Source organism: Vitis vinifera, chromosome 9 (assembly GCF_030704535.1).
Source record: "Vitis vinifera cultivar Pinot Noir 40024 chromosome 9, ASM3070453v1".
Taxonomy (NCBI): domain Eukaryota; kingdom Viridiplantae; phylum Streptophyta; class Magnoliopsida; order Vitales; family Vitaceae; genus Vitis; species Vitis vinifera.
This window is the reverse complement of record NC_081813.1, coordinates 19,366,148-19,381,665: the sequence shown is the minus strand read 5'-3', so window position 1 is coordinate 19,381,665 and position 15,518 is coordinate 19,366,148. Positions and strand designations below refer to the sequence as shown.

The 15,518-nt window shown below is 31.1% G+C and overlaps 1 protein-coding gene across 1 annotated transcript; it reads right to left on the bottom strand.

Moving 5' to 3' along the window:
* Nucleotides 1-582: 582 nt before the first annotated feature.
* On the bottom strand, nucleotides 583-5,675 carry LOC100262071 (putative leucine-rich repeat receptor-like serine/threonine-protein kinase At2g24130). Its single transcript, XM_003632870.4, has 2 exons — nucleotides 1,279-5,675; nucleotides 583-1,129 (listed from the first exon to the last, which is right to left on the bottom strand). Exons 1-2 carry the CDS (start codon nucleotides 3,917-3,919, stop codon nucleotides 696-698), a joined length of 3,075 nt encoding a protein of 1,024 aa, XP_003632918.2. The 5' UTR covers nucleotides 3,920-5,675; the 3' UTR covers nucleotides 583-695.
* Nucleotides 5,676-15,518: the final 9,843 nt, after the last annotated feature.

Here is a 15,518-nt window from a genome sequence, read left to right as displayed (position 1 = left end):
AAATGTAAAAGAAAATAAAATATAAATAAAATTTATTGAAAATATATATATTTTATTTATTATTATTATTATTATTATTATTATTATACATAAAAGACAAAAAATAAGTGAAATCACTTTGAAATAATATATAAAATTAATTTATTGACTATATATCCTTTTTTTCTTTTCTTTTCTTCTGCATTTCCTGGTTATTTATGTTGTCTCATGCTTCCCTTCAAATCTTCCAACAAACAAACATAGCCTTACTTTCCTAGAGCCAGCAAAATATATCAACACTCCCCATAGTTTCAAAGCAACCATCAATAATTGTGATCTAATTGAGTCATACACCCACACATTATAGGTTAATGGAGGTAGCCATCATGGAGCACCATCTCCCAATCATTCAACCCTTCACACAAGCAGAAATTCATGCCTTTAGGCTCTAGTGGTCCTCCTCCTACCCTTCAACTCTACATTTTATGAACACAATCATTCAAAGCCCAGGTGGGAGGAGCACTTCCTTTGCCAGCAGTTGCCATTGGAACTACTTCGACAGCTCCAATGTAGGAGACTCCCTTCTCATTAAATAGAAAAAAGTAAATAAATATTAACGTTAGATAATGATTTATTATGTCACATAGATATTTTTTATCATCTGATATTAACGTCATAAAATACAGTTTTATTTATGATATTCTAAGATATGTACATCAAATTAGAGACAGTTGGTCATCATCATCGAGGGTCGAAGACGAAATTCCAAGAGAAGAGGCAAATGTGGCGGTGGTACTGTCGCCGGTGAGGTAGCGTTTGAGGCGATCTAAGTCATCGGCAGCATCCAGCATTGTAGGCCTAGTAGAGGAAGACTCCTGCGTGCAAAGAATGCCTAATTCGATCAGTTCTCCAATGGCGACTTGCCACATTTTCTTCACTTCAGGAGGCTGAGCTGTGGAAGCTCTCAACAGTGATGAATCTACCACCCTTTCCATTCTTCCATGGTAGTGACTCTTCACCCATCTGTGCAGGTTCAGTCCCCCAACAAACATGTCATCTGTAGGCCTTTTTCTGGTCACCATCTCAAGAACTAGTATGCCAAAGCTGTAAACATCTCCTTTTGTAGTTGTGTTGGCTCCGTACCCGTATTCTGCATAAGAAAACAATGTGAAAGAAGAGATAGGCTTGGTTTGTTTCCATCAAAAGTAAACAAACGAGAAGATTGTAATGTAGTACGAATTCAATCATCTTATTTGAAGTAATTCGAAATAGGAATATAAGTGGAGAGTTTAGTTGTACCTGGTGCAATGTATCCAATGGATCCACAAAGCATATTGGCAGTAGAATTTCCCATGTGCTCAACACCTCCAGCATTTCCCACTGTTGAAACCAATCTTGAGATCCCAAAATCCGAAACCAGAGCTGTCATTTCATCGTTAAGAAGTACATTGCTCGGCTTTAGATCACAGTGTATGACTCTGACTGGGGAGTGGTGATGCAGATAAGCCATCCCTTCAGCTATATCACTGCAGATGTTCACCCTCTGGATGAGGCTCAGATCTGAAGAACCCGAACCCAAACCTGTCTCTGAGTGTGGATAGAGACGGCTATCCAAGCTCCCATTTGCCATAAAAGGAAGGACAAGGGCTTTGAAATCAGGTAGGCTGCAAGCTGTGATGATTCTTATCAGGTTCCTATGGCGGATCCTCTTTAAGACTTGGCATTCTCTGTTAAAACTCTTGGTGGAATTGCCAGTTTGCAACTGTAACACCTTGACTGCTATGGCAGTTCCATCTGAAAGAACTCCCTTGAAGACACGTCCGTAACTCCCTGAGCCAATTAGTCTCTGATCATCAAATCCTCCAGTGGCCTCTGACAGTTCTCTGTATGTCATTCTTGGGAAATTGTGCATCAAGTCTGGTGTTGATTTTCTCACTGTTTCAGACCTCCCAGAGGACATAATTCTCTTGATATATCGGCAGCCAATAACACAACCTATAGTTGATAAGAATGCAGATATAGATATCACAACTGAGAAAATAATCACAAACCTGTGTGAATGTAACCAGTTTCGCTTCTTACGGCAAGTGGGTATGCCAACAACTGAGCCACAAAGATTCGGATTGCCTAAGAAGGAAAGATTTGTAACTGAAGCAAAGATGCCACCGGAGGGAATCTGCCCATCAAAGTTGTTATATGAAAGATTCAGAAAGGTGAGCGTGCGGGTTCTATTGAGGGTTGTTGGGATCTTTCCAGACAATTGGTTCTTTGAAACATCAAAGACCTCCAGGTTCTTGAAATCACCCAAGGAATCAGGAAGCGGCCCTTCAAGAGCATTGTGCGAGAAATTTAACAATCTTAAGGCAATACAATTTAATATTGGGTCGAAGATACTTCCATTGAAGTTGTTCGACGAGAGATCTATCTCCTGGACATTTTGCAGCTTGCTGAGCTCAATTGGCAAAGGCCCTTCGAGAAGATTATGTGAAAGATTCAGGAATATTCGGATCTCGAGCAAACTTGATATTTCTGGAGGGATGCCCCCTGTCAATCTGTTGTAGGAGAAGTCAAGCTTGTTCAGATCAATGCAATGTCCTAAACTTCGAGGTACTGCTCCTGAGAGGTTATTGTTGTTGAGGAACAGATAATTCAACTGAAACAAATTCCCTATACTCTCTGGTATGTTGCCTGATAGGTTGTTGTGAGATAAATCCAAATGACCCAGACCTCCTATATTCCCTAATTCTTTTGGAATGGAACCATTGAGACTGTTGTGTGACAAGATAAGCTGTTGCAAGTTTGACAATCCACTGAACTCTAGCGGAATTGTTCCACTTAATAGATTCGATGATAAATTCAGGCTCGTAAGTATGGAGAAATTCCCTAAACTCGGAGGTATTGATCCAGATATTTGGTTGCCATTCAGAACAAGATTTGTTAGATTAACACCAAGTTGACCCATGAAATTTGGCAATTTTCCTCCAAGGCTCATACCTTCCATTTCAAGCTCCTCAAGAGAAGAGCAGTTTACAAGGGAGGCAAAGAAGGGATCAAGATTAGTATTGGCATCATGACTAACCATATCATTGTAAGATATATGAAGATAAACAAGCCGATACAATTTCACTACGATATCTGAAGGCAATTCACCAGAAATATGGTTATATTCAAAATCCAAATTAAACATGTATGAAGCATTGGTTAAGGAAAAAGGGATTTGTCCAGTAAATTGATTATTGTATAAATTGAGGGTCCATAGATATGGACAATTTCCAATCTCTGGTGGAATTTTTCCTGTAAGACGGTTGCCAGAAAGGTCTACATTTTGCAACATAGAGCAGTTGGAGAATAAGGAAGCTGGAATTGGACCAGTCAAGTTGTTTCCAAAAAGATGTAACAATTCAAGGTCATGAAGAAGAGAAAGGGATTCTGGTATTGAACCTTGCATGTTGTTATTGTGGAGCTTCAGAAAGCGAAGGCGCCGGAGAGAGGATATCTCAAGTGGAATAGTGCTGGAGAAATTATTCTCAGCGAGCTGTAGGCAAAGAAGCTCAGTGAGATTTGAAATGAAGGGCGAAATGTATCCCACAAGGCCAGTGCGATTGAGGGTTAAGTTTGCTACTCGATGATGCCTTGTATTGCACACGACCCCTGTGAAGTTGCATACATCATTGCTCTCTTGCCAGTTAGCAAGTGCGAAAGTCGGGTCGGATACTATGGCCTTCTTGAATTCCAGAAGAGCAGCCTTGTCTGTGAGTGAAGAGTGACCAGAGTGGTGCTGATAACCCAAGCTTACCAGACTAGAGCTTATTACAAGGAAATTCTGAAGTAGAAGAAGAAACATGGTTCTTTTGAAGACCATGGTGGAGATGGAAGAGCAATAAAATTTTCCTTTATTGAGACCCTCCTTACCCTCCTTTCTATGTTCATCACAGTGCATGATAAATCAATAAAACAAGATAAGCAGAGAGATAGTTGAGTGAGCATTGGTGTGAATGATGGTGGGAACAGATCTTTTCGAAAGATAAATTCAATGGGGGCCATGATAGGAGGAGGCACTAAAAACAATTTCTTTTTGTTATGGGGTTGTAACCATGATGAGTAGATTTCCAACTCAGTTTGGATGGCCATCCAGAAACTATAAAAGAATTGCTGGGAGAGATGGTGGACCAAGTTCTTCTTTCATTAGAACATATGCAACACAAATTTTGGCAGTCCACATAGAAAATAGCAGCATCGAGGAGCACACATATATCATCAGTTCCTTCAGTACTGTTCTAACTCTTGTATCTGATGTTGTTGGTTCGATATTTGTTTTGAGAGGAAGGATAAGAAATTTTCAATGAGGACCCACTACCATGTTAAAAATTATCCTAGACCATGCTCTTCTTTTATTAAAGCATGAACAACCCGATCATCATCTCATTCAGAGTTCTAGATGTGTCCAAGGCTGTTGTTTTGGTTTCTCTTTTCAGAGGATAGAATGTTGAATTAGAACCCGAATATTAGCAGTGTATGTATCGCAAACATACAAATATGTCATCATTGGTTTGGTTTCTGTTTCAAAGGAAGGATCAACAACTTTGAATTATGACCTTAATCTTAGCAGCTTATAGCATCACTTCGTCTCACCTTCTAGACTCATGTCCAAGGCTGTTAGTTTGATAACTGTTTCCAGAGAAACATAAGAAGTTTTGGGTTAAAACCTGAATACTAGCAGCCTATATAGAAGAACATGGCAGCACCCCGAACATAAACACATATCATCAGTTAATTCATTGTTCCAGAGTTGTGTCCAACACTTTTGGTTTAATCACTGATTTAAAATGACCAATAAGAAATTCTAAACAAGGGACCCTATTGCCAAAAACACCAGCAATCCTAGACCATGTTCTTCTTTCACTAGAGCATGTATAACCGGGTTATTAGCAACCTATATAGAACATATCAGCAGTCCAAACATACACATATATCAGAAGTCAATTCAGTGTTTCTGTTTTAATAATACATTCTGCATTAGCACCCCACTGCTATAAAGGCACTTAATCCTATGAAATCCACTCTGCTAGTGCGGCTAAGATTTGGGCTATAATTATTCAATGCAGATACATTAACCAAGCTAATCTTGTCATCAGCTGTTAGGTGTAGTTACACTAGCATGCCAGATAATATGCATAAGCCTAAAATCAGATAATTCACTGAGCACTATCCTCAAACATATGGTGTGTGTTGCACATGGGAATATGCCTTTTTCTGTAGATTATGCTTACCTAACAAAGAAGCCTTCAAAGATTCAACTGCATTGTTAGATAAAAGACTACTGATTGTGATATGATTTGAGCTAATGGGCCATAAAATTAAACTAGTGGCAAAGTTAATATGAACACAAGTCCAATAAAGAGATTAGCAGGAACATAAAGATATTGACAGAAAAATTAAGGGAATAATTCAAAGAACTGAAATCAAAACTGCTACACAAAAAGAAGATCCCAACAAGAACATTATTCCCGTTGAAAATGAACCGGTGGAGACAGTGGTCAGCACCTCACTTTAAGGCCAAGCCCATCGATTTTTTATTCCCAAAATATCATCATTGTATAAGTTATTTCCCCATACTTGATTGATTGTAGCAGTTAGCACACGACTTGGGTGGGTTCAACTCTGCCCAAGAACTCTTTATGGATTTGTGTAATTTAGGCCGTATTTTGATAATCATTTTCGAAAACAGTTTTAAAAAACAGTTTTTAAAAACTATCATGTTTTATATAATAAGAGTTTGTTTGAGAATTTAAAATATTTATATTCTGTTTTTAATATTTTTAAATATATTTTAAAAATAATCTTTATGTCTAATACTTTATTTTTAATTGTTCTACCTATTTATATAATTATTTTTTAAAACAACTCTCAAAAAACAATTAAATATGTTTTTTGAAAACACCTTATTTTATGTTCTTAAAAATAGAAAACATAAAACAATTTTATAGTTGTCTAATACAATTTTTTTTTTTAAGAATAAAAAACTATTCTAAAAAATAGCTATCAATATCAATATATATTAATTAGAATTAAATAAGAGTCTGACTTAGACGAGGGCTTGGGAGATCCAAGCCTAATCTAAACATAATTATATATTTATAGAAAATTCAAATTATACTATTACGCAAAAGATTGATCATAAACTTTTAAGTTTATGTTGAAGAGTTGTTCTAAAATTTGTTGTTTCAAACATGTAGGAGTTGTAACTCTTACTTTTTGTTATTATGCTTGACTTAGAAAATATGTCTCATAATCTTATGTAATAGCTATAGGTAATGGTATTTTGGGTTTTTTTTTTAGAGCTTTTGGTTTATTTTATTGATTGTGCCATATGGTGATATGTAGTCCTATTGATTTTTGGAGGTTTTAGAATGGTAGAACATTTAATAAAATGGAGGATGAGCTTGCATACTACTTATTGACTCCATTAAGTGGAATATGTATATACCAATTCTAGTCTAACAAATAAATTTCATGTATGAGTTAAGCCTAGATTGACTATCAATTTACTCGTACGAGTTACACCCCTAGTAACGGTATATTACATATACCTATTAATTATTTCTTGATTATTTTAAAGTTTAATTTCACTTATTTCCCTCGAGGTTTTGATTAAATATACCTAATCCTTTATTGGATTGAAATTTTATTAAATGTCTTTCCTATTCTTTTCATTTGATATTTTCATTGACTTTCCTCTCATTTAAAATAAGGAAAGTAGTTGATGAATTTTCAAATCAATGGGAGTTGGTTGTATTTAATTAAAACCTCAAGAGAGGTGAGTGAAATTAACATTTATTTTAAGTGAATGTTTTAAATTAGCCCTCATTAATTATCACGTTTAATATCAAACTTCAAATTTTTTTCTTCGTTCTCTTAATCTAGAGATTTTGAATGATTTTCTTCATCTTTTGTAGCTTTAGGATTTGTATTTTGTTCTTCTTTTTGTAGCTTTAGGGTTTGTATTTTGCTCTTTCTTTTTATAAGATGAACTTACAATTTTTAATTTTCTTATACCATTTTCTCACTTTTTTGTTTTGTGCATTTATGTAGTCGGGTGCAATTGGGGCAAGTTGGTCCAACCCAACCCAAATCTAATCCAATATTTGGGTAGACTTGGGAAAACATATTTAATACTTAAGTTGAACTTGGGTTAAATTTTTTTTAACTTGAGCTCCATTTGGGTTGGACTCGACTCAAGGTTCGAACAACTTGTGTCTAACCTGATCCCGATTTAATTTTTTTAACAAAAAATTATAATGTTTATTATCTTGTATAATAATATTCATTTTATTTTTACATTTTAAAGAAAAAAATATCAAATTATAATTATATTATATATTTTTCCACTTTTTTATAAAGCTATATAAGTTTATTTTTACTTTTTATTGTTATTTTGAAATTTTGTCTTACTTACCATTTAAATTTTGATATAAATATATAGAAAAAAGTTTTGTCACTATAAATAGATTTTGAATTATGCAACCTGATCAATCCAACTTTAATTCGAGCAACTCGAATTTAATTCAATTAACTCAAATTCAATGTAAGTAGAAAAATAAGGTTGAGTACTATGAGTTAGAGGTCGGGTTGTATTAAGCTTGGTTTGATTGTTTCTTAATTTGGGTTGAACTTGAGCTAACCATCAGCCGGACTAATCCAATTGCAGACTTAGTTGTGCACTATGAGGAAGTACAAAGTTAAGAAAAAGGAAAATAAAAATGAAATAAATGGTCACAATGATACACGATGCATAGAAGAAAGCAATTTTTGACCAACTTGGGCTTGAGAGGCTTTCACATTAATCTCGCCAAAGGAAGTTATTTTACTGGTAAATTCCTATGAATGAGGCTTGTTTGTGTTGTGTTACAAAACATGAAATTATGCCTCATGGAATGAAAAAAGAGAATTTGAAATTATTTTCTCTTATTTTTCCTTCTCCAAATATTGTTCGTGATCCAAACATTATGAATAAAGACGCAACGTTTGTGTACGATCAAAGCCCATATTAAGGACAATGGATAAAACCCATGGAAAGCCCAAAAAAATCGAGCATAATAAGCCCACTAGGAACTATGGACCGGACCCATCCACAGCCCAATAAAAGCAGACATGTTATGGGGTTGTTATACTTCCACAATGAAGTTTGGTTTGGATCCACCTTTGACAAATCAAAACTCTTTTTTAAATTCAATAAGAGCTTCTATAATTAATTAATTTTGTTCAAGAAGCTTATAGTTTTAAAAAAAGTTTAATATATAAAATTATAAATATTTTAAAATAAAAAATACTTATATATGTATCATAATTTTTTCATATCATTGATTACATTCAAATCAGATAGATGTATATAAAATATGTTTATATTATACATATATCAAATTCTTCAATAAAACGACCTCAATATGTCTATTATTATTTTTTATATAGTTGTTTTTGGAGTTTTTCATACTATTTTTTATAAATTTTCATTTCACTAATATTATGTCAAAATATTTACCAATATATCTGTAAAATCAAATGATTGATATATATATATATATATATATATATAAACCAACATTTTCATTCTTAGATGATAGACATAATAAATATTATGAAAATATTAAATTGGGTTCAAATTAAGCTTTGGTTATTCGAAGCTTGGCGTGAAATCAACCCAAATTAAGTTCAGATTGAAAAAATTTAGCCCAAACTCAACCCTAATATTGAAAATGGTTATCCAAGTTCACCTGTTGCAGCCTTGGTTAAATAATTTCCTTTTCTAAAAATTATAATAGAACATAAAAAATCACAACCAATAAAGATGAGAAAAGTGTGTTTCCATACACTCATAAAAAATAAAATAAAATAAAAAGTCATAAAATAAGAACATAAATTTATAAAATACAAATTTTAAACAACTATCTAAAATAATGAGCATTTTAATTTATACATTTTTTGACCAAAAGTACTACATTTGATCATTAAAGTATCACATTTTAATGATATAAATACTACTTTTGACCATTTTAAGTATTACCTTTGACTGTGGAGTGTATAAAACTTAAATTATTTTAAAAGGGTTTTTATTTTATAATTATTTTTACATAATTATTTGAAAACATATTTTTTTCCTATTATCATTCGTCATTTTGTTTTTTTCCTTAATATTAAAAAGTCAATAATTTCAATAAATTAAAATTTGATGCTTTAAATATAAATTATCAAAAGGCAAATGAAAAAAAAATCAAAATTAGAAATAATATGTTTTCCATTACCTTGTAGTACAAAAATTAATAATAAAGTTAAAAAAGTTATAAATTTAACTTATTATTTATTTTGAATTATTATTAATCATAGATAGTTGAAAATAATTTTCATAAAAATTCAATTTTCTTGTAAATTTATAAGATGAAAATATTAATTTTTACATTAAATAACTTAAACATTTGTTTTAATGCAATTACCAATTTGTTTGTAAAATTGTATATTTATTTATATTCTTCCCTCCTTCAAGTGAATTTTAGATCTAGTTACAAAAATGAAATGAAGTAAAAAAAATAATATATTTTAAAATATATGACATAAATAAGAGGTTACATAAATAAATAAATAAAATAATTTTAAATTTTATTAATTATTGAGTCACGTGCCTTGCATGTGATCATCCCTAATATTTGCTAAAATATCAATATTTAACACATTTTTTTTAAAAAAAGGATAAAAATAAATATTGAGTGAACTTAGAGGTTAAGCTCAAATTAGTCCAAGTCTACCACTCAACATCTAATTAGTTCATATTAGGTATGACATGACATTTGATTAAAAATAAACCAAGGAAAGAAAGATTGGAGGCATGACTGCATGAGTCACTCAAGATGGGGATGGCTGGAAGGTGTCCCAATCTTTGATGACAATCTTCCTTAGCCTCATATGATAATAGGATACCTAACCCAATCTTATCATTAATAACAAACAAAAAAGAAGGTCTATACGCAACATGCATGAATTTAACTAACCCATACGTTCATGCTAATAATTCTTGATTTATAAGATTAATTAAAGAAAATATTTATTTAGAGCAGTTAGACAAATATTTATTTATTTAGAATATTCAAAGGCGTGTTTGAGTTGGTTTCTACACTTCTACTAGAGTATAAGTAGAAAAAAATAAAAATAAAAATAAAAAATTGACAAGAGTAAAGCTAATGCAACTAAAATCAACCAAATGGAGTTCGCTTTCAACAACTATGAAGCTTAAATTTATGTGAAAATAGTAGATACTGACTTGTTTCCTTTTTCAATTCTTTGCCTCCTAACCAATAGAATTGAACCAAATTGATGTTCCCAAATTGGTATTTCTTATGATTTATAATTACTAAGCTCAAATCCAAATCGATTGTAATGCCTCAAACCCAATTTAGAGGTAAAATTGTAATTTAGAAATTATTAATTAATTAAAGTAACTTAGTAAGGGTAAAAAGGTCTTTTCGTATTTAAAATCCCTATATATAAACTAGATTTTTCCTATCTTCTCTATTCAAAAAACCCTTTTACATAGAGATCAAAAAGATTAGAGAATATAGGGTTGAAGATTTGGAGATTTAGGGTTTGAAAATCAATTTTTCAAGTAAAATTTTTAATCCTTCAATTAATATTTTATATTCGTTAATTAGTTTTGAACACTTTAGATATTATTTGGAATATCTCAATTTTGATTAGAGTTTGTTTAATTAATTTATAGATAAAAAAATTAAAAATTTATTAACATAGTTTGATTTATTAATGGAGATCGATAAATTTTGATTACTCGAATGAATAGATCTAGAAAAAATAAAAAATTATCTAGTTTCGGATGTGAAAATTTCATAAAATTTTGGATGTTAAAAGTTTTGACTTTACAAAGGAAAAAAAAATGATGAAAGATGTGTAGGAAGAATTTGGCATGTTGAAAATAAATAAATAAACAAATAAAAATAAAATAAAATTGCATGAGGTATTTGTTAAGTTTAAGATATTTAAATAATAGAAATAATAGTTTAATGCAAATAAATATTTTTAAAGGATATAATTTAAATAAGTTAGGAAGAAAAGAAATAAATTAAATAGTAATAATAATTTAAGGCAAATAAATATTCTTAAAAGATTTCATTTAGATAAGTTAGTAAAAAAAATTAAATAGTAATAATATTTTAATGCAAATAAATATTCTTAAAAGATTTAATTTAGATAAGTTAGAAAAAATAAATAAATTATTATTTAGGAAGTTGAAAATAATATTGGATGGTAATAATATTAATATGAGAAATTAATTAGGATCCCTAATACTAAATAAAATATTTTTAAGATTGTCAAATTTATATATTTAGATCAATTATCAATAATCAATACTGTGTATGATATTATGTTAGGTAAGGAGTAAATTTGTCAAGCTAAATACTTCAAGTTTTTTAGTGCTTCTTCAAGGTAGGGGAAATTAATGCATATTTTTATAGAAGAAAATAATTTTATTTTTATATTGTATTTTGAAATATGTAAAAATATTATTTTTATCTTTCCGTATGGATCAAATATGTGTTTTGTATGAAAAGTATTTTTTTGAGAATTTTCTTTGTTTATTTATGAAAAGTGAAAAATTGAGGAAATGTGATATTTTGTTTTGTAAGTTTGAATTAATGAAATAAAGTGTTTGACTCTGGATTATATGACCCTAGTCAACGGGTTATAATTGTTGACATTTTCGCCCCTAATCAATGGGTTATAATAGTTGATATTATATGGTCCTAGTCAATGGGTTATAATAATTGACTTTATGGCCTTCGTTAACGGGTTATAATTGTTGAAATTTGGCTTTATTCACCTTAACTAGAACAAATTTGAAATTAGCCACTCATTTGTAAAGTCTTACTTAATTGAGCACCATATGTCATACGATAACTAGAGTAAAGATATTTTGAATGTATTTGATTTAGTTTTGATGAGAAATTGTTTTGAATTGGATATAAGAAAGTTTTGTTGAAAAGTTTTGAATATATTAACATGTTTAACTCAAAAGTTTTTATGAAAATGAATATATGTTATATCTCTTATTTGTAATTAGAGTTAAAAAAAAAAAAAAAGTTTGATCTATGAAACTATATTGATGCTCTTTATTGAGCTTTAAGCTCATGCCCCTTCGTTGATAATTTTTCAAGTACTCTCAGTTTGGGCGAAGAGTGATGGCTAGGCTGGAGAATTTTTTCTTTGTTAGGATTTTGGTTCAAACTTTATTTTGGATATTGTTTAGATGTTAAATTAAATTCCCATTTAAATTATTTGAATTTGGAGTTATTTGTACAATAACACTCTGGTTGATGTGTCAGTTTTTAAAGTTGAGAATTGGAGATCATAGAATTTATTTGTTTTACTACTTCGAACAGGAAATTGATAATTGGTAATTTCCAGTTACAAAATGAATATTGTGTTGTTTCCACTTTGAGCCTTTAGGTTTGAGGTGTGAAATGACTGTCATGCCCTTGGAATGGGTTTTGGGGCGTGACATCGATATTCCCAAATTGATATTTCTTGTGATTTATAATTGCTAAGCTTAGATCCTAAGTAGGAGATGATGGTAAGAAAATGGAGGTTAATCCTTCAATTATGGTTAAAATTGTGAGGGAAGTTGTGAGGAAGGAGGTAGTTACAGATGTTTAGTGACATTTCTAAGGTCATGCCTTTTTGAGATGAGGAGAATAAAGTTCCAACTAATACATGGACCTTTAAATCAAGACCAAGGAAGGGTAGTAGTGGCGATCCTCCCTCTTTTGATGTAACTCCATTCTCAAGGGGAGTTGAGGATTCTTTTATTAATAATTTTATTATTATTATTATTATTATTTTATTAGAACTAATTGCTCTTTGATTTTTTTTCCTTTCTCTTTTGGATAGATGGAAAATAATATGTTTTGGGCATTTAATGTTATATTGTGTGCATTTTGTGATCTATTCCATGATATGTTGTTGTTTGCATACTACTTTCCTTATTATTCTTGTTAGTATTTATTTTATTTACTTTTTTTTGCTTAATTTTATTTGAGGTTGATAATAGACCTGTAATTAGGTTTGACAGTTTGGATACTATGATTTTTTTTACTTTTTTCTTTTTAGTATAACTCTATGGTAAGTTTGTGTGTTACAATAACTTTCATTCCTCTCTAGTCAGGAGAGGTAGTCGATTGAGGCTATTAGACATTCAAAGAGAAGGTTAACCATGACCATGGCATGGATAGGCATCTATTTTTCAAATGAAATCTTAATGTATGGTAGGACAAAGCATAACTCCATTCACAAATAGGCTCCCTTCCCCTTCCCCTTAAGGTAGAGTAATGTTAAATTAATATACTTAGAAGTGTTGGGATAAAGCCTTGAAAAATCATGACATGATGTAACAATATGAGTTTTCATTTCACTTTACTATTTCAATTTTGATTATGTTATGTTTGAGAATTCATGTCTACATCACTTGCATTATACATGACTCAAGTGTATTGGGAATTGCATAGATTGATGAGTAATTTGATAGGTTCATGGATTTAGACAATCCATATGAAGTTATAGTGTATTATTACCTAATTGAAAGGATAACTTGTCTTGATCATCAGAATGAGTTTCTTATGGTGAGTACACTAATGTGTATGGTTAGATATTGGATGAGACCTATAATAAGTCATGACATTAGCTATTAGGTAATCATGATTTCACCAAGCCACTATGTTGCCTGAGCTCTCAATCCTAAGAGAATATTGAGTTAGCGTTGAGGTCTTTAGTGGCTTTGACCTATGAGTGAGACCTATAAAATGGTCATATAGTCCCTATGAATGAGGTCATTATTGATTAAGAAAGATGACAATAAGTATTTTCAATATAGTCAACATGATATCTCATGAGTTTGAGGCAGTGTGCCCCATTTGGTGACCCTAAGGACTCGTGATCATAGAATTTATGGTCGCACTAGTTTCTTTATGCTATGTTTGGTTGGTTGGATTAGATGGTAGGATAATATATGGATACCTTAGGATATTATTTCCATATGATATCTTATCCTATGCTAATATTTGAATATGTCAAGGAGTAAGATCGGATAGGAAAACATATCCATTGAAAAGTTTGGATATGTCAAGTAATTAAAAGACCGGATAGGAAAACATATCCATTGAAAATTTTGGATATGTCAAGTAATTAAAAGACCGGATAAGAAAACATATTATGGACCTACATTTTTCACGTGCATTCCAACTTGACGATGAGACACACTTTTTATTGTAAAATACTGTTTTTAAAAAAAGTTAGAGTTGCCATTTATTTTTTGTTTATTTTTAAAAATGAAAGCATAATAAGAACCCTAAGTGATTCCTTTAGAAAGGACAAACATGTTTATGAGAAATCGAGTCCAAGTTCAAGGGTTAAGTTACTTATTCGAAAGGTGCCATAGAGTAACATCCTTTTAAGCTCTAAAGAGGTCTCCACTAAACAAGTGAAGGGAACTAAGACAATTGACTAATAGATCAATGGATACCAAACAAAAAATAATGAACACACATAACATGACATGAGGATCAAGAGAATCAAACAAACAAAAAATGAAGCATACCCCAATAATGCTCAAAGTAGGGTAGCATTCTTACATAATAAAAAGAAGGCTAGTTCATAAGTAAAATAAGAGATGTATTATCAAAGCTAAAAAAATATGGGTATTGCTCTAAATACCCCTTGAATAACCAAAAGTCCAATAGAGAACACTCAAAGAGGGGTGAATGGGTGATTGGAAAAATTAAATCAATATTTGTGAATTATAATCACTTTTTATTATCCCAAGACATTATAGGGATAACCTATATATTCAAAAATGATTTCACCTAAATAAAAAACTGGTTTTTATGGTCAATTGATATCCAAAGATTAGCAATATATGTTGAAGAATGTTAGGAAAAATAATAACCACAAAAAATAACCAACCTAACAAACTTAACAACTAATTAACCAATCAATCCAATATATTCAATATTTTCAACTAGAATATATGCAGGAATAAATATAAACTTTTTAGAATAGCCTTGCAATATATTAGGTTAATAGAAATCAACCTATTTTAGGCAATTCAAATGTAATATCAAATATAAAGAGATGGATAATGAGGCACAAGATTTTTTACATGGAAAACCCCTATAAACAGTAGAGATAAAAAACCATGAGGTCTAAGACCTATTAATCGAAATCTACTATTCAAAATCAAGTCAGGCTAATTTACCTAGTCATTTTATCCTAAAGAGTCACTCTTCAATACTTACAGCTTGATCCATATCCATGACGCAACCACTACCTATTACTCCCTAGTATATTTTTTGGTCATTCCGAAGGGATTACAGTCTTCAACCAACAATTCAAATAATCAAATCCTTGAATGAAAGAATGAAAATGGTGTGGCAATAAGGTTTTTCTCACTAAAGAGTACCTCTAGAGAATGAGAGGTCTCTAACAAT